The sequence below is a fragment of the Sebastes fasciatus genome, chromosome 11, assembly GCF_043250625.1.
Source record: "Sebastes fasciatus isolate fSebFas1 chromosome 11, fSebFas1.pri, whole genome shotgun sequence".
Taxonomy (NCBI): Eukaryota; Metazoa; Chordata; class Actinopteri; order Perciformes; family Sebastidae; genus Sebastes; species Sebastes fasciatus.
In genome coordinates, this window is record NC_133805.1 from 8,410,786 (window position 1) to 8,435,613 (window position 24,828).

At 42.4% G+C, this 24,828-nt stretch overlaps 1 protein-coding gene across 3 annotated transcripts in view; it reads left to right on the forward strand.

The window, feature by feature from the left end:
• The window catches only part of lrrc24 (leucine rich repeat containing 24), a 31,595-nt gene extending 22,696 nt beyond the window's left edge, over positions 1-8,899 (forward strand). For all 3 annotated transcript variants that reach the window (XM_074650298.1, XM_074650297.1, XM_074650296.1), the window contains 4 exons: positions 2,617-2,812; positions 3,715-3,993; positions 5,139-5,307; positions 6,785-8,899. In XM_074650298.1, the coding sequence (XP_074506399.1) occupies positions 2,651-2,812; positions 3,715-3,993; positions 5,139-5,307; positions 6,785-8,031 (1,857 nt within the window). In that variant the 5' untranslated portion in view covers positions 2,617-2,650 and the 3' untranslated portion in view covers positions 8,032-8,899. The remainder of the gene's footprint in view (positions 1-2,616; positions 2,813-3,714; positions 3,994-5,138; positions 5,308-6,784) is intronic.
• Positions 8,900-24,828: the final 15,929 nt, after the last annotated feature.

Genomic DNA, 24,828 nt, shown 5'->3' on the forward strand with positions numbered 1-24,828 from the left:
AGTAATAAATATATACATATATTTGTATAAAGCAGCATATTTGCCCACTCCCATGTTGATAAGAGTATTAAGTACTTGACAAATCTCCCTTTAAGGTACATTTTGAATAGATACAAAATGTGCGATTATTATTTTCAATCGTGATTAACTGTGGACAATCATGCGATTAATCTCGATTACATAATTCAATTGATTTACAGCCCCTAATAAGTATGTAATAATAAAGTATAAATCCCCAAATAGTCCATGAAATAAGGAATACTTCCACAACATTATTCATGATTCATATTCAACATGATTTATTATTAGTTATTCTCAGACAGATATCGCTTTATATGTGTAGAGGTGCTTGTGTGTACAGTTGTGCAGCAGCGACGCTGTCCCGAAGCTTCAAATACCTTCGAATGCTTCTCATCAAAGCTTCAAAGTCCAAAAAATGGTATTCGGGACAGCCCTAGTATTATGCAAATGTGTTACTTGGTGACATCATCACGTTACGGAAGAAAAGGCAAGACTTAAAGCAAGGTGTTTCAGGCAGTTCAGGAGCAGTGTTTCTGTGGGGGAGAGTAACTCCCTTTGGCGTGGACTTTGGGCTTTTTAACTTTGCAGACTTTTTACATGCACAAAAAACTATATACCACACTAAAGGAAAGAGGAAAAAGCACCACAGCATAATAGGTCCTCTTTAAAGAAACGACTCCCCGAATGTTTTATTTTTGTCGCTATCTCCTTTCTGTTTGCAGACCGTGATAACTCATAGGTCGATCCCCGTCTCCACATCTCATCAGCCTCGTCCTAACACTGAACTGCGTGGCACGATTGCCGCTCTGGCTTTTTAAAGACACTGAAATGAGAAATGCATGAGCTATTTTCTCCACCTGGCAGGGTGTCATTTGCATTGATGTCGCGCTCATATAACAATAAATATCAGACCGCGCATCCTGTTCCGTGTGTATTCTTAGCCGGGGGGCAGGCGAGTGTCTCCCTCTCTGACACTTCTCAAGCAAGTCAAAGCTATTTAAAAGTCATCTCACTGCGAGAAATAACAAAAGCTCAATGACAGACCAAGGCCTTGTTCAAAATTCAATTTTCGTGGTTTTCTCTCCCCAACAATAGAAGTACATAATTTCTTTCCACGCTTGTTTGGAGAGCTCTGGAGAGGAAATGGCATGCTTTTGTTAATAAGTGTCTCTCTGTTTTTTTTCGCTGAGAGAAGACGATTGAACAGCTTATGTAGGTCACATTGTATTAATCTAGCCGGCTATCCTGGTAAATGCGCTCAAACATGCAATATTAAAATCCAGTTCATTGCTCATTTGCTTAATAATGCAGCGTGGACTGCGCCAAGAATGACTTGTCAGCCGCTGAAATAAGTGCTTTTGCGCTTAGGCAGTAAATTATTGGTCCGGATTAGAGCGCTACAAAATGAGACGCGTTTGATATCAATCTGACAGAACAAAACACCCCGCGAACTGAATATTTATCAGTCACAGTGTATTTCAGGCACAGGCACGCTTTCATCGCTCATCTGTAATGAGATCTGTGTGCATTCTGATAATTAATAAACTAGATGATCTCCGAGTCATTCCGAGCGAGATGTAAATGGTATCAATTATCTGTCTGGGTGATTCGGCAACCTTAAGCAAACTATCGAAATTTTCAGTCAGACGGGCTTAATGGGGTATGGAAACACGGCCAGGGGTGCACATGAATGTTTTATAACAATGTGAGACTTTAGATTGGATCAATGAGACGTCTGCTTCTCCACTGGATGAAGATTCCCTAGAATGAGGCAGGCAGGCTCGGCAAAGCACAATAAATCTACCTGCTGTCACCGGAGCAGTGACGGGCTCAGTGTGACATTTCAACATGTATTTTATCTCCAACCAATGCTGCAGTATCCCCACGCGATCTGCCGCAGATGAACTATTGTCGAGCGCTGCTGGGCTGCATGATATTGGATGTCCAATGCGAAACTGTCTGGCGGAACAATAAATCCCTTCCAGGGCTGTATAGAAATAAAAAAATAAAAAAAAGGTGTACAGATGAGTTGCTCAGTGATGGGTTTTATATCAAAGGAAGATATTGCTGTAAGGTGCAGCAGGATGTTTTTGATCAGATGATTTGAGCTGGTTGTCACTTGTGGTTCTCTTTTGAGAAAGTAAACGTGCTTTCTCAGATTTAAAGGGGTCAAAACGGTGTCTCTTTGCTGCACATTTGTGTGTCTTTGTAAGACAAAGAGAGAGACAGAAATAGAGGGAGTGTGTTTGCATGTATTAAAAAGACAACAGAGAGGTCCTTGAGGCAACCTGCACATCTTTTTATCACATCTTTAATTAATTGAAGCCCATAATAGAAGCTGCGGCAATTCCACTGAATAGACACAGTTGAATGGAAAACAGGTGGGGGGATAAGGAGATACTCTTATGTTCCCGTGCTTTTTTTTTAATCAATCCTCCCTTGCCAGTTCACAGCCATCTGCATATACAACACATCTGCAGCTACTGTCAATCTTTGCTTTGAGGGTGAAATACATTACCGTGAAAGGGGTATAAAAGAAAAAGGTTTGTTGTTGTAACTGAGTTGATGCTTACGTTCGTTTCTTCCTCTCTCCAGGTTTTGTCTCTGTAGGTTCTACCGTGAAACCGCCATGGTCCCCTTGCGGTTCTCCAGACTCGTCCTGATCGTCGCGGCCCTCGTCCCTCGGCCGTCCGCGGGATGCCCCTCCGGCTGCCGCTGCTACAGCCTCACAGTGGAGTGCGGATCCATCGGGGTCAAAGAAATCCCAAAGGGTGTCCCCGCTGTCACCGAGGTCAGTCAGCCAATCGACAATAAGTTAGGGCACTAGCTGCCAGTGTATTGCAGCTGGCCCTCTCCTCCCCCTTCCTCCAGCATCAGTGGTTTTGTATCAGTTGACTCCCTCTGTGATCCATTCTTATTACCCTGAAATGATTGTGGTTAATCAATTCGCCGTGACCCTCTTTGATGTAAGCCTGAGGGAGGGGCTGAGCCGCTGGCTGTGTAATTATTCATTCTTCCTCAGAAAGTGACTCTTGCACACCCTCTGATCATCTGTTGAGAAGATGTTTAACATTACACCGTCTTCTCCTCCCGGGTTCAGGCCCCCCCCCAACATTACCGCAGCTCATGAATATTGATGCAAAGCATGTCCCGCATAAATTGTCCCATTAACCTCAATCAGCAGGTCTATCTCGTCGATCATACTTCACCCCGTGGCCCCGCGTTTGCCTCTTTGAAGACATCACCATAGCACGCACATTAGCAATCAAGCGGACCGCCATGCATTGCGGGTCAAGCTCTCGTGTAGCTCCAATCACTCTTTTGTTTGCTGACAAGGTCTGTGTGATTTGTGCAGCATTCGGCAAAAGAGCTGAACCACAAAAAAAGGAAAAAATGCAGCACGTTGCAAGTCATTATTATGACGATCCTGAACCATTCCACATTGTTTGTATTGCCTACATTAACATATATCCAAAGCTCTGCACAGCCCAGTGAGCGCAGATAGCGTTGGTAATGCAATCTCTCCTCATGGTTAATACATGTTTCTACTCAGTGAGCACAGCAACAGGCCACGCTCACTTTCTTGTACAAAATAAAAACACCAATTCAAACATCACATCCCCTCCTCCGTGTCTCTAAAGCAATCAACCTGTGATCACTCCACTAATTAGATTTACCCCGTCTCCCCTGCAGACCATCTTCCTCCAGGACAACGCTGTGGTGCAGATCCGTCTTCAGGACCTGACTCGCCTCGGCAGCCTCCATTATCTCTACCTTCAGAATAACAGCATCTCGGCCCTGGAGCCCGGGGCGTTCCTCAGCCAGGGGCAGCTGCTGGAGCTGGCTCTCAATGGAAACCTCATCCATCTGGTCACCCCAGACATGTTTCGTGGCCTGGAGCACCTCCGGATCCTGTACCTTGCCGGGAACCAGATCACTCGAGTGCAGGACCATACCTTCAGGGGACTGCAGGTTGGAGAGCTCAGATAAAGGAATGAAGGGATTAGGGATGGGTCATGATTTTAGATTTTTCAAATCGTCATTAAATGATAAAAATCGACCAGTTTATGAGACTATCGTCCTGTCTTAATATTTTCCCTTGTTTTTACCCTGTTAAGATGTCATTACATTTGATGAAGAGCGCATTATGAATTGTTTAGGACTCAAAACTCTTTGACTTTGACTTGACTTTGGACTTGCCTGACTTTACTTGGGACTTGACTCGTGACTTGCCTGCCTTGACTGGGGACTTGAGTGCAAAGACTTAAGACTTACTTGTGACTTACAATGACTTGGTCCCACCTCTCGTAAACACCCAAATCAAGACTACATAAATAGGATATAAATATTCACAAAGGCTATATATATATATATATATATATATATATATATATATATATATTGTCCTAGACTCCTTGGTCCGTGTTTCAAGACGGGTCGAGTATGTTGCCGACATCGCCGCAGACCCCTGACGCCTTTTACGTGAGCTGATCAACCACTGAGTTGCTGCGAATCACCTTCGCCTTTCCAAGCTGACCAAGAGCCGGTTGCGGCACACCGCCACATAGGAAATGCCCCCAAGGTCCCACAAGGGGATCCTCCCACACCACCGAGTGGCCGTCCCTAACCTGCCAAGTTAACCCCCCGTCCCGTATATATTCACATATACATATACCACCTGCGAAAGTGTCTAGTAAGAGTGACTGCGTTACACACTACTGACGAATTCTACCCCCATTTGTCCAGCCCTGAATGGATGGATGGATGGATGGATGGATGGATGGATGGATGGATGGACAGCAATGTTTAATGCAAATTTTGTTTTAAGCGTTCCAAAAACCTTAACCCTAATCTTTTTTGGTAAAGTGAAAAAAGCTTAGCTTTTGCCAGCAAAGCTAAAGCTAACCCAATATGGGATGTTTTTTTGTGGATTATATAGAATGACGTCTGCAACTGTAAATCCAATCCATGACAACATGTCGGGCTAATCCCTACCCGTACAGTAATACAGTACAGACTGAGTCAGGTGGAATTGAGTCATCCCGTCTTTACATCTGACATTTCCTCCTTTAACATTTTTTCCTTCCTCTGCTTTATTGTCTTTCTGCTGTCTGCAGCGTCTGCAGGAACTCCATCTGCAGGAAAACAGCATCGAGCTGCTGGCGGAGCAAGCTCTGTCTGGCCTGTCATCCCTGGCCCTGCTGGACCTCAGCAGAAATCACCTCCGCACGCTGGGAGCCTCATCACTCAAACCGCTCGTGAGCCTGCAGGTGCTCCGTGTCACAGGTAGGCGGAACAACTACAACACATTATGTCTCACTGTGATGTGACATAATCCTCCATGATTGAATTTCATTTTAAATAGCCTTGAAAAATGCTTCCATACCACAATTCCAACAAACTGACACTGCTTTTGAGAGCACTGCTCCAGCCGTGACCTGCTGGCTCATGTCAATGAAAATGAAGTGCCATTAAACATGTTTTACATATCAAAGTGTTTCCTCTAACTATAAACCTTTTAATGAGAAAAAAAATCCCCTCAAAGACATCATTTTACAGAATAAATTGAAGGAACACTGTCTACAAAAGGGACCTCCTATCCAGGGCAATTAGTCCCGCAATGGGCACCAAAAGAACTCCAACAAACTATCAACTATCAAAACAAAATAAAATGTTGTCACCTCAAGGCTAATTTAGCAGCTGTTCTGGAGCTTTCGATCCTTTCACATGATTTTCATAAGAGTTTGCTCAGCTGTTATGGGATCGTAGATCTTCACATTTTCATTTCTTCTGCACTTCAGGAACTTCTCATCGATGTTGGCTCAAACGTTGGGGTTCACAGTTAATACTTGACCTTGGAAAACAGACCCAACTCGATGTCCATTTAGCAGCTTGTTTGGAGCTTACAATCTTATCAGATGATCTTCATCAGCAGATGGAGTTTGCTAATTTTTCATGTTGTTGATTTCTTTCTGAGCACTTTCAAGGCCCTGACACACCAAGCCGACTGTCGGCCGATGGACAGTTTGGGGCCGTCGGTGAGCATCCCTGTGTCCTAGTTTTTCTGGTGTGTCCCGCACTATCGGCTCTAGTCTGCCTGTGTTAGAGTTTTTTCGGGCGATTCAGCATGTTGAATCGGCGGCGCCGCCTGTCGGTGAGAGAATTCACTCTGATTGGCTGTTCAGTTTAAATGAATCAGTGCACGAGAAGAGAAACGGATGTGAGGAAAGCAAGCAAACGAGTAAAGTCAGGAGGAAAAACAGAGAAAGCTCTTCATTTTTCATCTTCATCTCATCTGATCATTCCACGGATGTTTTCACAACGACAAGGCCATCTGCAATGAAGATAAGTGGTGAGTGAGAGTGGTGTGAAAATGATCGGCAAACGCTGCTTTGTTTCATGTACGTTTCATTACAACGGCTTGTATATCCACAGTCCTCAGTCTTCCGGTTTCCCTTTTGAATGACAAATACAAAATATTGGTGTGGAGTTATTTCATCTCACGTAGGCGCAGAACATACGTGGTAGTTGGCCGTCGGCTGTAGTCTTTGCGCTGTGTTCCAGTGCAACTTTTTGGCCAAGACAAAGGCAATGTGAAGCGACGCAACTGGTGGCCTTCGTCACCGCTAGTTCTTTTCATGTCGGCTTGGTGTGTCCCCAGATTTAGGGATTCTCTGCCATATTGGCTTAACATTTGGGGGTTCAAGGTTCATTCTTGTCATTGGAAACATTTACCTTTTCCTCTTCCATTCCTCACCTCCAGAGAACCCATGGCGCTGTGATTGTGCCCTGGGCTGGCTGAGAACCTGGATCAGCGAAGACGGACAGCGTCTGTTGAGCTCTGCCGAACAGCGTCGGCTGATGTGCTCCGAGCCGCCTCGCCTCTCCCACCTCAGCCTGGTGGAGGTGGCTCCCAACAGCCTGGTCTGCATCCCCCCCGTGGTGCAGCTCGAGCCCAGCCACCTGACCGTGCGACTGGGGGAGAGCCTCCGGGTCTCCTGCCAGGCGTCTGGATACCCTCAGCCTCAGGTGACCTGGAAGAAAGCCTCCCACGGCAAGGCCCAGCTATCACCTCGAGGCTTGGTTCAAGAGCTTGGACCCAACGGTGAGCTCTTCAAGCCCGGAGCTGGAGGAGTGGTGACCGCCCTGCCCAGCAGCGGAGGGATCAAGGTTGGAGGTGTTGGGGGGATCCAGGGGCTTGTACGTGGGGCTGAGGAGGGCGGCGAGAGAGACAGCTTTGATCCGGACATGGGCAGCGGCATGCTGTTCCTGAGCAATGTGACTGTAGCGCATGCTGGGCGCTACGAGTGCGAGGCCTGGAACCCCGGTGGCGTCGCCAGAGTTACTTTTCACCTGGCCGTCAACATGTCTTCTTCTTCATACTCATCCCAGTTCTGGCCTCGTTTGAACGTGCACTCCTTCGCCTCCTCCTCATCCAACTCCTTCTATCAGCCAGAGGTTCTGGATGTTAGCCAGGAGCTGCTCTACGAACAGGACAGCATGGACTTCTACTCCCTCGGCCCCGCTACACAGACCGCCATCGCCGTCGGCATCTCGCTGCTGGCGCTCACCGCCGTCCTCCTCTTGATCATGATCTACACCCGCCACCAGCAGTACCGCAAAGACGAAGGCGGCTCCTACTGCACCAGCAAGGAAGAGAGCATCCTCTACGTGAACGACTACTCCGACGGACCCACCACCTTCGCGCAACTGGAGGAGTACCGCGACGACCACGGCCACGAGATGTACGTGCTAAACAGGACCAAGCCCGTCCCGGGCTCCGCTTCGTCCAGGTATCCCATGATGAGCGGGTTCGTCCAGCAGAAGGGTATGAAGGAGGCTCTCCTGGACCACGAAATGGTGCAGACACTGACCAGATCGGGAGGGATGGGGCTTCGCAGGAACCCGGCAGACGGAGGCGAGGGACCCCTAACAACAGACCCAGAGGAGCTCTTCCTCAGTCAGAGTCTCCTCTTCGGATCACAGGTCGCCTACGAGATCCACTGCTAAGGGGTCTTAATTGCGTTGTAAAACAATATATGGACGGACTTAATTAAAGACATTAAAGGAAATCACCTTGGTGCAATGATTCGAAGCATCAGATTATTATGTTGTCTTCAATAGAGGGGAGAGCGTCAGTTAGCGGTTGCTGGGGGAAACCTTGATCACGATCAGCCTCTCAGAGATCCGCATCTGATTGATTGTACGGCATTAAAATGGGTCAGAGGGATGAACAGTGATAATTAGGGAAAGCAAAACTGAATCATACCCCGTCTGTCTCCAAATCAACCCTTTAAAGATAATTATAAGTGGCTAACTTCACCAGAAATGGTTTGTATGACATCTAAATCCTCACAAAAAGAGGCTGAGACTGTGCAGCACGTAGTGGCAACTAACAACTATGGATTAAAACAGTGTTTTAATCATGTCATATTTTGTACTTTTCTTGTTTTGTGCGTTCTGTCAGTGTTTTTGTGTAAATATAATGAAGCTAATTCTCACTGTGAAGTACAGATGTTTTGTGGACCCTGTTGCAGATCCCATTAGAATAAGACCTGAACCGATCCTCTCGCTGAAACCACAATGTCATTACCCATATGTGTGAGTGGGCGGATAAAGAGGCTCATTTTGAATACAGCGAAAAGCCTTTTTTTTTTTAATACACCATAGCATCCATTGTATTCCTTGATGTTAACATGTCGTGTTTTTTTTCTACTGATTTGTTGCAACACTAGAACAAGGAATTAACATTTCTATTGTTTGAAATGGAACCTTTGGTGGAATTAACGCCATTAACACATGTCTGTAACAGCCATTATAATGTGAATATTGTACATTTTGTCTTCGGTTTCTACATAATAAAGTGTATTTTAAAAGATTCAATGCTTCTTTTCTTCACAGGGCCAGCCGGTCGCTTTAACACAGCTGTCCTGCCAGTTCTATAGCCAAACTGTTCTGTAAAAAGCTCAGTGATTTTCTCTATCTTCTTATTCTTCCCCTCAGCACCATGACATGTAGCAGATGAGTGTAAAAGATGTGTTTTTTTAGAGACTGCGGCTTTCAGTCAACGCGTAGAGGTCAGTCCATGGTTCATAAACTCTTACTGTAATTCTTTTCCTCTGCTGCTAAGCGCTGTAGTATCAGGTGTGCTTTCAGAGCTGCTCGTGGACTAAAATAGGAGAATGCTTTTGGAAATGTGTTCATATACCAGGACCTAGAGCCATATTGATTCTCATTCAAAAACATGTCGATATTCTTTTTAAAAGACTGCTTGCTATGGTTGGATCTGAACAGCTGTATTAAATGCCACGGTTATTTCATGACAGCTCAACAAGAAACGCAACTAAAGGGCATGCTCCACATCAAAAAATGGCATGTTTTTAGTTATACTGCCTGTCACAGGCAGCATATACCATCACCAGTATGTGTCAAGTGGCATAAAACACTTCATTTGACAATGCATCTTCAACCTGTTTCAACAGTGGCAAACTTTCCATTTGATGTGAATTTGACAGACCTATTTGATATATATTAATTCCTGAGATATAAGGTATTGCAATAATTTGCTGTGTAGTCCAGGTGAGCATAGAGAAATCTAATTTAAAGGAATAGTTAGAACATTTTCTTCAAACTGGAATTATGTGCATAAAGCAAGCATATCATGTTAAGAGTAATTAATACTTGATCAAATCTCCCTTAAAGTTAAATTTTTAACAGATAAAAAAGTGTGATTAATCGCGATTAACGATGGACAATCATGCGATTAATCACAATTAAATATTTTAAATTGATTGACTAATTGGCCCTAATTGAATCAAAACACAACAAAACTACTTTGTTAGGTTTAGGCAACAAACCTAGTTGGTTACGTTTAGTAAACAAGGCATCATGATTAGTTTAGTTTCACAGGGGACACGAACACCAGTCTCCTGGGTGAAAGTCTGGTGTTTGTTGACTCATCCACAACACCGACCTCCTCCCTACGCGGACTCTCGCGGACAATTTGTGATACGTCAAAAACGAACACTAGCTGCGACAAAATATGTGTCCCTCAAAACGTACAATTCTGTTTCGTTGTATGGGAATGAGGTTTTTAGGAGACGGGGCTTGTTCCCCTACTTCCAGTCTTTATGCTAAGCTAAGCTAATCGTCTCCCGGCTCCCGCTTTTTACTCAACACACTGACATGACAGTAGATGTTTCTCGTCTCTCGAAAAGAAAGAGAATAAGTTTATTTCCTTTGAATATCGGTATGTATTAATGATCACATCATAATACAATACAACTTGTCCACAAAGGTGCAAAATTGTCTGGCATTTCATTCAAACGTTAAAACATACATAAACACAAAACCCTTGACAAAACTGACAGTATGAACACTCCAAGGAATTGCCTGTCGAATAATGACATCTTGTGTTCTTTGTAGCCAGAGGCATCTACCGGAGTTTAGCTTGATGGGCCGATCACAGAGGGATGTTTTTCACCGCCATTTCCATAAAAACCAGTTCGTATGTACAGCTTCAACAACAGCAGCCTCACAGCAGACAGCTGAGCTAATATCAGGGACGAAAGTAGAACATTTCCCAAACATTGAAAAAAAACAAAAAAATAAACTAGACCTGACCAGAACCCATCACACCAAGGCTGAAGATGTATTACGCCGCCTATTTCACACTATGAAATGCTCTTATTACAGTTGTCCTATGAAGTAAATGGATTTTCTTTGTGCCTACTGTGATACAATCCTCGGGCTGTGCCATTACATGTCCAACAAAGCCTTGCGTACAATGGTTGTCATGGACACAATGGCAAAAGCTCAAAACGTCCAGTATGATTGGTGTTTTGAAGGGAGTCTGTTATTTTGAACAGCCCCCTCTTCTATCGCCGAATACACGCTGAGCGTACTAAACTGTTGTTTCATTTTCATACGGCGTGCTCCTCCTCTAATCACTCCACATTATTTTCAGAGATCCCCACCAGTGTACCTGCAGGCGTGTGCTGTTGATTAGAGACCTCCATAATTGATTTAACAGCCAGAAAATTATGCAGGAATAATACTAATGATGGCGGCAGTGTGGAAATCAAGGTTTTAATGCTGCTGCTGCTGCTGCTGCTGCTGCTGCTAAGAGCACCCCACTAAGAAGCCTTACCTTTTCTGAAATGCACTTTGTATTGCCACGTTGTATGTGGGGGGTATGCAAGTGGATTGTTCAACCATTTGGGATGCAGAAAGAAGTCTACGGCTACAGGTTTAAAGTGGGGGTAGGCGGAATATTTTTTGGCTTCATTGGGCAACAATTCCATAATAACCTTTCAGCATATTGTAATTCAAGTGCTCTGAGAGAAAAACTAGACTTCTGCACCTCCTCATGGCTCTGTTTTCAGGCTTTAGAAAAAACAATCACAGGTCATTTCAGAGAGAGAGCATTCCTATTGGCTGTTCATTCAACGGAGGCAGCTGTCAATCACTCGCAAACTCCGATCAAACGGTCAAACTAGGCAGCACTGATCAAATATGAATCAATATTATGTTACTGTAATGCCGATTTTTCTCCTCAAATGTGTTCAGAAACATCTTGTAGTGTTCTGTTCAGCTGTAAAATAAGAAAGTTTGCTCCGGCTGGTGGGCGGTGCTTGGTATTTCCTCAACTGATCTCAGCCGGGTCACAAACTTTCTCATTTTACAGCTAAACAGTACACTACAAGATTATTCTGCAGCAGCAGGAACGGTTCGTTGCGCCCTGAGTGAAATGACTGATTCATGACAGATTGACGTGATGTGTCACAATCATATCAGAGTTCTTTACATCAGACCGGCGCATTCAGGTACTTCTCAAAAAGTCAAGGCCGCGCCCCGTTTTGGGGGACAGAAAACCAAAGATCCCATAAACTTCAATGCATTTTGACGTATGTTTGAATTGTAATTTTGACAAGTTCGTATCCATTCATCTCTTGTTATACAAATGTTTGTTTTATACACATGTCTAATAACTATTTTGCTTTCTTGCATGAACCTGAGTGTTCGGAATACCTTAATAAATTCCGGTTGATCGCCATCACGTCCCATTAGTCTTCCCCCGTCCAACACAGTGGCCGGATATTGCTTATCCAGATATCCATACATATTTGATTGAATCACATTAGGCTAAGTGTTGTCTGTAAATAACCAACCTGTTATTATCCAACTGTTTGTTCTATAGGCTGAGATTTAGTTGGAGACGACAGTCTGATGCTGCTATAATGTTAATGTATGACTGTATTACTGCAGCAGCCTCCCACTCAAGCTAACATTAGCTAGCCATGCTAATCACTGTCACCGGCATCATTTAGCCATTTATTCACCTACTACACAACAGTATTTCTTCTTTTTCTCTCCTGTGACAGCGAGTTTCTTTCCCCCAAAAGGGAGGTCAGCCTCGGCAATGACACGATGCTGGTCTGGTCTATAGCTTGGAGCCATAAAGCCCCTCTATTAGATCTTTTATAAGACACGGCAGGGGAACAAATTGGAGATCAGCGTTTTTGGATTTATTGTTGGTGCAACCAACTAAACAGCAACTCTTCAGCATAGCGTTATTACTATTACATGTTTGTTTAAAGTAGAAGTTTGGAGACATGTATCTACTTCTTCCGGTTGCGCTGGATTGTTTTCCCCCAAAAGGGGGCATGGTCCTGTGAGCCTACTCTGGATCTCGTATTGCCGGTCTGATGTATTGGCCCAGAGCTAACGTGGGTGAGAGTAATGGGCACAATATGCTTGTTTTATTGGCGCAAATGGTCCCCATCTGTAGATATGCCGTTTTAATGATGCAATACAATTTTAAACATTATAGCTAATTATTTTTACGGACCCCCCTGACAGACTGCCACGGACCCCTGAGGGTCCTCAGACCCCACTTTGAGAATCACTGCTGTAGAGCACGTTTTAGAGCTGGTTTTATACGCTTGTGGAGGAGATTACAGTTTTGGGTATTAAAATCATTCAAGGACAGTCGAGGACAGCTGTCAACAGTTCAAATTCCCTTTTCATTAAAAAAAAAAGAGGAAGCAAGTTCAGTAATGGTAATACACATTCAACACAGAAAGGGGATGCATGCCAATCATTATTGCTGGGATTCGGTGCCAATCAGATTTCCCTTTTCATAGTGAAGGTTGCCTGTGATCCCATCAATCAACGCGAGGACTGAGGATGCAGCAGGGAAGAGCAATACCTCATGGTTCTCATACTGATGCTGTTCTTTTCTTTTTTTTTTTACCCCTCCACCTCCTTTCATGTATCCGTTCCCATATCTCTTCCAACTCGGTTCAACATAAGGGAATGAATTTTTCGTATGAGGTCAAATATGAGATGTGTGGGACTGAATTATTGATGCCTTTCTACCTGGCCTCTACAATGGCTTTTCCCACAAGAAGGGTTTGTACAAATTTCTGCGTCGTCCTCGCATTTTTGTTTTGGATTAAAATGCAGCTTCGATGTTATGTGGGAATGATGTTGGGCACTGCGAGGTTAGTCAAATGTATTCATATTTAAGAGTTTCATTTTTAGAAAGAATAAATATCAGAGCAGGCATCTAAAGGATTTAATAGCACCTGAAGGTGCAGCGAAAGTAGAGTCAGAGTAGGAACAGCAATCAACCCCCTTGTGTGTTCCAGTCTGACGATAATAACAGGCACTGTTTGATTACAATTCCCAATAGAAATTATAGTTTTGTTTGAATGGTGTTTCTTATTCAGCGCATGAATGAGCAGCATGTGATCTCTCGCTAAGGGTTACATGATTGAAAGTCGGAAAATCAATTCAGGTCAAAACTGTATTTTTCCAACCAACAATAGACCTATCAGACAGACATCAGATATGAAAATCTTAAGAAACGCCTCTCTCCCCCCCCCCAACAGAAAGCCTACAGGGCTGGCAGAGTCCTGTGGAGAGAGAGAAAACGCCAATAGATCACGCTGCACTTGAGTGTTTTCCTTCGTATCTGCAGAGCAATTTCTTCGGCTGTGCTTCCTTCTTTTCTAACGGACCTGCACAACGCTAACAACATCACAGTAATTGGTCACCTGTGGAAAAGAGTGTTTGGCAGTTAGCAGTCATAATGATGCAGCCTATTTGGTTTGTTTATAATCCCAATAGAGTCAACATTTCCTGGTTAGTTATTGTATATTATGATAAATATATATATATTTATTTATTACTAATCAAGAGTCATTAATAGTGAATAGATTCTGTGTCTGTGTCATTCTGTGTTTCACAGTTATCAGTGTGATAGATTTCAGCAGTATCCCCCAAAGGGTACTTCTACCCAGTTGCCAGGAGGTGTGCACATTACATTAATTGCATTCTTCATGATCACCAAACCAGCTGATTTTTACTTTATTGGCCTGTTACATAATAAGCCCATATAAACACTGGACTGTGTGTAATAGTATAGATGAGACAGTGACTCTGTGTTTTGTATGCAGAAATATTGTATTAAAGGTACAGTATGTAGGATTTAGCGACATGGTCTGGTTGCAGATTGCTCACTCCTCCCTTTCCAAGACTGCAAAATCATGTGCCTCTGTGTCCTCCGGTGCTCCTAATGGCATCTGCAAGATTTCACAGACCGGAGGAAAACAACCAATCAGGGCCGAGCTGGAGCTTTGCCGTCTCTGAGCAGCTGTCAATCACTCACAAACTCCGATCAAACGGCCAAACTAGGCAGCGCTGATCAAATATGAATCAATATTATTATATTATAATATATCAGTTGAGGAAATTCCAAGCACAGCCCACCAGCCGGAGCAAACTTTCTCATTTAACAGCTAAACAGTACACTACAAGATGTTTCTGAACACATTTGAGGCGAGAAATAGGCATTACAGTAACAGAATATTGATTCATATTTGATCAGCGTTGCCTAGTTTGACCTTTTGATCGGAGCTCGCGAGTGATTGACAGCTGCCTCTGTTGAATGAACAGCCAATAGGAACGCTCTCCCTCTCTCTGAAATGACCTGTGATTGGCCAAAGTCTCCCATCACAGGCTAGATCTTTTAAAGCCTGAAAACGGAGCCATGAGGAGGTGCAGAAGTTTAGTTTTCTCTCAGAACACTGTGTAGTAGCTGTGTAGTCAGACTTTGGGAATCACTGTAATACATGTAGTGTAAAGTAAAGAAATCCGTCTGAAGTTAAACTCCAGACAGTAAATAAAGTGTAGGTGAAACCTGTAGTTGTCTTTTTGACACTGATGTACTGTAACCGATATTCCAGCGCCGGCGTGTGTCCTTCATCCCTCACCGTCACGGTGGCTGCATCCTTCCCATCATCCCTCAGCAGGCGAATGTCACACAGTGAAATGTGAACGTCCGTGCAGGATTGCAGACCTTGAAAGCACTTCTGATAGCTTGCTAAGTATCGAGCCACTGAACACTGAACAGTTCTGCTGCCTTCCTCTGTCCCGCTCGCCGGTCTAATGCGGACCACCGACACAAATGGGCCATAATCCATATATTAAGAGAGGTGAACGAGAAAGTCAATTGCTTTGTTATTGCACGGCGGGTACATTTAGTCATGTACCACGTATATTCTGCTATTGTTAAGTAGAACATCTTAAATAGCCTGTTAGGAAGGAATAACAGCCTTCTTATGGATGATACACATTTTTTGAGTTGATGTAATTCTAATGAGGTTTCTTAAGACCGGGAAGAGACTCGTCTCATTCTGCAGAGCGCTGCGTTAATCCTTCAATCGAAGCATTAGCATTAAAATAACAAACAACAACAAAAACCACAAATCCCCTGAATATAAATGGAAAATGTCATAACGTCTCTATACCTTTAACCCTTTAACATCCACTCCACTCGTTGGCAGTTGTCCATGTAAATTAAAACAAATGTACTTTTTTTGATAGTTGCACATAAAGTTTTCAAGGATTTATTACATTGTTGGATTGCCGGACTGCTTTGAAGGTATGGAGACACCATATTATGATTTATTTAAAGCTGCACTATATCAATAGTTAGCCAGTCTGGCGTTCATGTGAGTAGCAGCACACTCAGGAATGCCGGGAAATGAGAAAGCAGACAAGTTAGCAAAGGAGGCGGTCAGAAGAGTGGAAATAAATATTCAACTTTTAAAATCGAAGGAGAAATGCATAGTCGGGAGGGAAATAATCAAACATTGGCATCAAGATAGGAAGATACAGGAAATACATAACAAAGTAGGAGGGGTCAGAAGTAGTAGAACCAAGTAATCGTGAGTAGATTAAGAATTGGTCAACTACAATAGTACACTATGTCAGGGGTACTCAAACTTTTTGGGACTCCTTACAGGGGCGAACATTTTCCAAGGACCCCGTCTTAATCATAACACCGATGGAGCATAATGCTCACTACCATTTGTACTCTTAGATGCCGTTAGATCTATTTGTATCGTAAAACTTTTCAATGTAAATACTTCAGACCTGTTTCATAAACATATTTCAATTTGAATCATGTCGAGATAAGATGAGATAATCCTTTATTAGTCCCACAGTGGGGAAATTTTGCAATGATACTGAATGTTAATACCACTTGAATTTATAAAAAAATTGCATTTGGACTCAACTTTGACAGCATGTGTATAACCTACATTTCAAGTAGTAGAAAATGAACAGACTGGCATATGGTCCTAATAAATCCAGATATTTCAATTTACCTGTCTAAATTGAAGCATTTACTGAAAGTCCGTTTTAGGCTGGCAAATTGAAATGATTTATTAGGACTACTCCAGTCTTGCTAATGTTCATTTTCATTTTCCAAATAATGATCTTATTGCTGTGTGTCACAATCAGAGTTTCTATGCTTGGTTTTATTGGCGAAAATGGTCCCCATCTGTACTTCATAATGATACAGCACAATTTTATAGCAAATTATTTCGCGGACCCCTTGACAGAGTGTGACAGACCACTTGAGGGTTCCCCTGACCACACTTTGAGCATCACTGCACTATGTCATAGGGAACCGTCCTACTGGTCACTGTAATCAGTGTCAAGAAAAGGACACAGTAGAGTGCATCCTGATTTCATGCAGAGGAAAGAAGGGCTATGATTGCAGGACGATTACTGACAGTGGAGACACGGTGGAGGGGAGAAAAGGGATATTTAGGTTTTTTAAAAGCAACCAGACTATTAACAAGGCTGTGATGGATTTGGATAACAGAGGACGATTAAAACCAGTAGGAGGGAGTAATGCAACTAAAGGATGCCAACTGCCGCTGTCCTGCCAAAAAGTGATCATCCGCCAAAAAGTGGATTTTCAGTGTATTGCCCAGTTTATAGGTTACAGCTGCAAAGTCATAACGTGCAAATACACATAACTGTATGTCCGTGGTATAATAGCAAAGGTATGTCATTAACCTTTCTTGTAACAGAATAATCACAATTGTGGCCAATCAAGTGTTTACAGTTTAGTTGTCAGGCATGTCATTTGATATAGGCAATAATAGGCTACCATTGTTTCCGATAATGTGGTTGGAATGTCTAATATCCTTTTTTTATATTTTGAATTAGACTGTAATTATAATGATTTACAGATGGGTTGTAGAAATGATCTCCTTTGCATTGGAAACAGGCACATCTGGCTGTAGATGTTTTGAATGTTGAATGTTTTTTGATACCTTATGATTCTGTAATTTGCTCTTTGTCTTCGTTTTCAATTGTTATGTTTGTTTTATGTCTGCAACCGTGTAACTGTACTGCTTCCTATCTTGGCCGGGACACTCTTGGAAAAGAGATTTTTATTCCTGATTAAATAAAGGTTAAATAAATAGAAGAAAAAAAAGCCGCTGTAGACTATAAACTGGCCGATAAATCAGTTTTTGGCGGATGCAGGTGTGTCTGCAGCTGCATCACACAAACACACCTGTGACACACCATGAATTATTGTAAATGTTTGCGTTCATGGGCTGGAGCCACTTCAAGTACAAGGAAATAACGGACTACATGTGTGGTTATAATTAACATTATTATACCTCGGTATAGTTAAAAAAAAAAAAAAAAAAAAGATGTGGCGTCTATCTTAATTAATGACCGACTTAACGCAGCACCCGGAGCACGTTAAGTGACGCACCCACGATGTTCATCACCTGTAGAGGAGGAGCAGCTGGGTCTGGCCTGTGGAGGGAACTGGTTATACTTTGAGGATGAACAAGTGGAGAAGTTGAACCTGGAGCAGATTGTGGAGGGCTTCGCGGTGCTCAAAAGACTCGCAGGGTTGCTATTCAGACCGGTGAGTACAACCAAAGAACGTATATTGCCAATGACTGTTATTTTCATAGCAACAGCAGCGCTCCGCAGTAGAGCAACGCTTCCGCCATTCTGGACTGAAAGCGGCTAGTGATGGGAAATCCGGCTCTTTTTAGTGAGCCAGATCTTTCGGCTCAGCTCACCAAAGAAGAGCCGGCTCTTTCAGCTCCCAAACGGTTCTTTTGTTTTACAACTTCTGCCTTTTATAATTCAGCCAAATTTAGCTTTAGCTGTTTTGACCTGTGATTAGTATGTGTGCACATATATCACTTAAATTATTCAATATAATTATACTAAACCATCTAATTTCCAGAATATCATAATTTTACATGCTGCTTCGTTTCAGCTCGTTCGCGACCAACACATCACTAAAAGCAACTACCTGGACGCTATTAAAATATCCGCCTAAAAAGTGCCGTTCAAAAGTAAAACAAAATTGTCACTTTGCTATTGTCATATTTTATTGTTGAAAAAAATTAAATATTATAAATATAATAAGCGTTTTTAGTCCAAAATGGCGGCGGCAGCGGCTGTTGTCAAAGAATCACTGGAGTTTCGTCTCTTCTTCTTCTTCTTCTTCTTCTTCTTCTTCTTCTTCCTCTTCTTCCTCTTCTTCCTCTTCTTCTTCTTCTTCTATACTCTTTGAACACAAGCTTCTGAATGAGAACGTCAACAACCACTTCGTTGCGTCAAAGACGTTGCTTAGCAACGCGTGCGTGCTGGCTACGCTGTGAGTAAAAACTGTGCAGTCTCTCCTTTGCTATGTGTCTTTGTGTTTGTGGCTGTGGAGTTTATATTGTTTATACAATGTGGTATTTTATTCTACTGTTGATTCTAAATGAAGTTTACGTTGTGTCCATATAGCTCGTTTTATTTATTGTGGATCATTTTTAATTGTCTCGAGGTTTTGTCTCTCTTATAATTCCTGTGAGGCTACAGTGAGAAGGCAGCTGTATAGGCCTATTTATAATTGATTATCAGTTGTATGCACAGACTGCAGAGTGCCCGTCTGTTGTTGGTTTCTTTGGATATAAGGGCTCTTGTTGCTGATGTTGTTCCACTGGTGTATAAGCTGGCATTTAATGCAATTTGTTGCCTACTCTCATTTAACAGTAGTGTCATATAACATCCCCCCTCTTTTAAAATGTAATGCAGTACTGCATACATGTACTAGGCCTACATTTTAACTGACCCACTTTTTAACTTTTACTTGAGTAAAAATTTGCTTAAAGTATCCCACTGAGCAAAGACACGTTCCAAAAGACATCAATTTAATGTCTTTGTCGCAGTCCGAAGACATCCACTGAGGAGCCTGAATGAAAGTTTTTGCAACATCTTTTTAACGTTCAACTATTGATGTCAACCTGAGTTGCACGTCCACAGGCGCCCAAAAGGGGTCCTAGTCAGACGTCTAGATATTGAACCCAACTTGCACGTCCACCAGACGTACAAAAGTGGGTCTGGACTGACGGACATTATACAGACAAGATCTAAATGTCCTCCTGACGTCACATGTTTGCTGGGTAACAGTGGGCCTACTTTTACTTTAGTAGAATACTCTAGTACTCCTTCCACCTCTGCTTTCACAACATTGTTTTGGTTTTATAGCTTTTAACTTTACCGTTTTAGTTCAGTCCCCTTGTTTCCAGCAGCACAAGGCAGCTGTTTTCAACAAATAAGCTCTGAAAACCCACTGAACAAAACCTGCCCAGCACCTCATGGTAGACAGAGCATTTAGCAGCTAAAGCCAAGTTCACACTACACAACTTGCTGTCTTGTAATCGGGAGTTTTTCATCGTTTTTAATCTGACCGGCGACAGGGGGGTCACACACTACAAGAGCTTTCACCAGGAGGAATCCCTGTTGAGGTCTCCAAACTACGTTTTGTCATGAAAACATACACAAGAAATACACAGTAAATGACTTGACACATTGCTGATGTTGTTGTTGGCACATATGTTTACAAAATAGCCTGTTTCCACAGGTTTCCACACTCTTTTGACTACTATTTATTCCCCTAGGTGCAAATTCCACACATATAGTAAGTTCCTATTGTTACAGGCGACCCCTCCTCCGCCAGGTTTCCCCCTCAACCCGGGTCTCATGCTCTTATTGGCTGTAGCTCGTGGCCGGAGTACCTGACGGGTCCGGATATTTAGCATGCTAGATATCTGGAATGTGTCAACGGAGCATCTGAAAGCCTCTCGGCTCTCGTCTTTGAAGAGTTCACACATGATGTTCGAGCGCCGATGTGCAAGCCAACGCTAATTTGCCTCTGATCTGGGGGCTTTTGTCAGGGAGCTCCAAAAACTGTCTGGGAGCGGAAAATCAGGGCTGAAGTCTTGTAGTGTGAAGTAGGCATAAAGAGTCTGATATTTCCCTCAGGAGTTGGTGGAGACCAAAAAAAAGCTAAAAGGAGATGAGTGCATCTTGAACTGACATTGTTTAGGTTTTCAGAAAAAACTAAATGTTCTACTGTTGGTGTCTACTGAATTTGTAAATGGGAAACAGTTTTCTAACACTTCAACCATATACAATTTATAAAGTGATATTGTGTTTTAAGCTTTCCCCAAAGTGGCCAAAAAATCCATTAATGCAGCTCTGTGGTTTCAGTTTTCTTGTCGTGCATTGTACTTGGATTAATTATACAACAGGGCATTCTTTTTTTATAAAACTGAGTCTAATCTACCAAAGCACGTATTACACATAGTGCTAGAATCCCTCAGGCAGTGGGAATGGGTGTTGAATTGGCAATGATTTCAGTGGTATAAATTCATATTTGATGCATATTTAAACATCATATGCAGAGCAATGTTTTATAATTCATAGTTATATAATCGTACAAAACGTTTCTACACTGTAGCTCTGTAACGAGAAAGTGAAACAAGAGCTCTACAGAAAAGTGCCTTGTCCCAGAAAACATTTGGCCCCTGCTGAGCTGGAGCTCTACTCATGATTCAATTACTCTGTTATTCCCCCATGACGGTAACATACAACTCACGGGCATCATCAGCCTCCAAATGACCAAACTCACTTTAATATCAACTTATACACATACAGCGCAGGTCAACATTGAGTTGTTGCACCAGTAAATTGTACAGTGACGATGGTTCTAAAGAAGCATGAAATGGATATTGATTCCATCGTGTGCCTCTATTTCCTTCAGCATCTCCTCTCTAGTAAGGGTTTTAGATGTTTCAGTGAAGTGTAATGACCCCCACAGGACTCCACTTATATTTACTTTGATTTTATGTCAATTGCACTTTAAGGTAAAAGTAAAATGTTCACATGTTAAATTATAAATAACACATTTGTATGCTTTGAAGACATATAAGGTTATTTTGCAAAATATAAAATCAATCATGTTGTATGTTTTTGTTCTGAATAATGAACTCTTTTCATTATAATCTTATAATGTATGCCACAATGTCGGGCTTTTCAATTAATCGAATTTCAATTACAACAATTATTTTGGCTTCCAACGCTTATGAAAACAAGATAATCAATATAAACAATTATTGTGCCGCATTCAGTTTTGCAATGATGCTCTCGTTTTGTCTTGTCTTGTAAATCCAAGGCACCCCTTTCCTTTACAGCGGTGTGCTTTTGTCCGTCTCGGTGGGGCGTTTTTCCTCTGTGGTGGTGCACCGCGACCGGCTGTAGGTCAGCTTGGAAAGACCTGAAAGGCTTGAAAAAACCTCGCCGCTTAGTGCTCGCTGTGAGGCGGACTGTCCTCTGTGCGGTGATATCGATAACCCACCCGGCCCGTCTTGAAACACAAACCCTGTCTTGTTTACCATGCTTTATGGGTGTGCCTTTTTTTTGCCGCGCCATCACCATTCATATCTATACAACCAATGAGTTTGATTCAGGGCTGTCAATCGATTAAAATAGTTTAATCGCAATTTTATCACACATTTTATATCTGTTCAAATTGTATCTTAAAGGGAGATTTGTCAAGTATTTACTACTCTTCCACATGGGAGTGGGCAAATATGCTGCTTTATGCAAATATATGTATATATTTATTACTGGAAATCAATTAACAACACAAAACAATGACAAATATTGTCCGGAAACCCTCACAGGTACTGCATTTAGCATAGCAAATATGCTCAAATCATAACATGGCAAACTGCAGCCCAACAGGCAACAACAGCTGTCAGTGTGTCAGTGTGCTGACTTGACTATGACTTGCCCCAAAACTGCATGTGATGATCATAAAGTGGGCATGTCTGTAAAGGGGAGACTCGTGGGTACCCATAGAACCCATTTACATTCACATATCTTCAGGGTCAGAGGTCAAGGAACCCCTTTGAAAATGGCCATGCATCTTTGTAAGTTTGGAGCGTTATTTGGCCTCCTTTGCGACAAGTTAGTATGACATGGTTGGTTTAAATGGATTCCTTAGGTTTTCTAGTTTCATATGATACCAGTATCTTCACTCTGAGCCCGCTTCAACCCCTAAAAATTGCAAGTTGCATTAATGAGTTAAAGAAATTAGTGGCGTTAAAATGAATCAGCGCGTTATTATCGCGTTGACTTTGACAGCCCTAATATCTATACAACCAATGTGCTTATGATTAAATTGTTTACTAGAGCACAACGTTTCTCATAGATCTAGCCTCTTAATATTGCTCCAGATTGATGCATTTAACTTTAAAATGTAGGCTCTCTCTAAATGCATATGTTTCCAAAGTCAATGAGATTTTTGCCATAATCGAGCAGCCCTAGCACAATGCAGAATAGTTTAGGAGTTTGACAGCACTTTGTAGATGCAGCATCCCTCAGCAGTGCACCGTCTTCAGCAAGTGAATCTTCTCTCTGGAGCAGGAAGGTTTTTTATATGCAAATAGCCAATATCAGAGATTCATATATATTTGATAGGATTCTGAAATCCAACATTATCAGTGAGCGCGCTGTTAAGACTTGAATCAAACATGTCCAAAGTCAAAGGCTGACAGAAATAACAGTTATCTCTCAATATTTTTTAAAAAGTTCAACAAACGTTTCACACATAATGGATTCGTGTTATTCAAGGGCACGGCTCAGTCGAGCAAATAGATAGTAACTGTACCTGAATTTGAACTTGTGGTGTTTTTCTGTCTCCGAATGTGGAAGACAAGTTTGGTAAGCAGTGTTTATATTTTCACTTTATAAAAGTGGTTCAGCAGTTGTCTTCCTCGGAGAACATTGCAAGAGGCGGCAGCCCATTTTATAAATTGTGTGTCTGCAAAAATGAGAAATAGGCCCAAACATTTCAGAAACTGGTTTTCTGATGTTCAGATTTGCTGATGTGTAAGAAAACAATATTTCAGTCTTTTTCTTTTTTTCTTTTTTTTTGTTGGGCAAAAGTAGAGATAGTCGATGTCTTATGCACGATAGGCGTCTGCCTCGCCATAAGCTCAGTGCCCTTTGTTATCGCTATGCATTTCCTGCAGACAATAAGAACACAATGCTTCTTGACCCACTTGGACTTGGTTGCCGGAATGCTGCTTTGCGCTGGCAATGACATTTAAAATCACAATCCTCATTGTTGAAGGAGCTGAACCCTGACGCAGCCCCATCAGTAAACAGTCTAAAACAGTCTCTTTTCCTCTGGCATTTTCCACGACTGTTGCAATAGGAAACTGCTGCTATTAGAGGAAACCAGCTTCACCTCAATTAGATGTCAGAAAAACCCTAAAATGAATGTCTATAAACAAATAATAATCATATGTATAATGCAGTCCGGAAATTTGCAAAAGAATGTGCTGACCTATTTCACTCTGTTATTAGTCAGATGACACTTATGAATGTTTATGTAATGAAGCAGATTGAACATGTCTTCTGTGTAGCATCCTTGAAGCTGCTATATTCTCATTCAGTCATTTCAAGTAACTTTCAATAACTCAGCCTTAACCTGCAGTGCACGTCTCCTCTCCTCATCCCTCTGTGTCTGTGCGAGTGTAGTCTGTGTACCTCAAAGTCATGGTTGCTGGGCCCTCTCCCCCAGAACAGCGGTGTTTTGAGGCCGCCACTCCAGCAGTGCCCGGCTGCAAACCCCATGTGTAATGCAGCCTGCGGAGGCTTCCGCTCAGCCCTTTCAGCCCGAGCCCCGCATGGGTTGCGCTCCGATACGAGCAACGGCGATGAGGGCTCTGGCTTGGCTCATCTCCATGTCATGACTCGGGAAGGAGTCAGCCTGACATTTCTCCGTTCTCGGCTGAGACGGACGGCATAGAGCTGCTGTTTTTCGGTTCAATCAAAGGCATTCATTTTTAAGTATTCTGCTATTCTACTGTATTGTTGTTTGTATTTTTATTCATTTTAATTAATCTGCAGATTAATTCCATATCCGATATGTTAGTGGTTCTTCTTTTTCACGTCAAGGACCCCTAAACTGACACAAATTAGACCCCCATTTCATAATGGGTCCCCCTTCTGGTAGGATTTTTGTTTTTTAGATGTTTTATTATAGAAAGTGTATGAAACCCATGGCCAAAATAGTCATACATTATGTCATTGTGTTACTTATGGATGGAATTATAGTGAAAATGAATT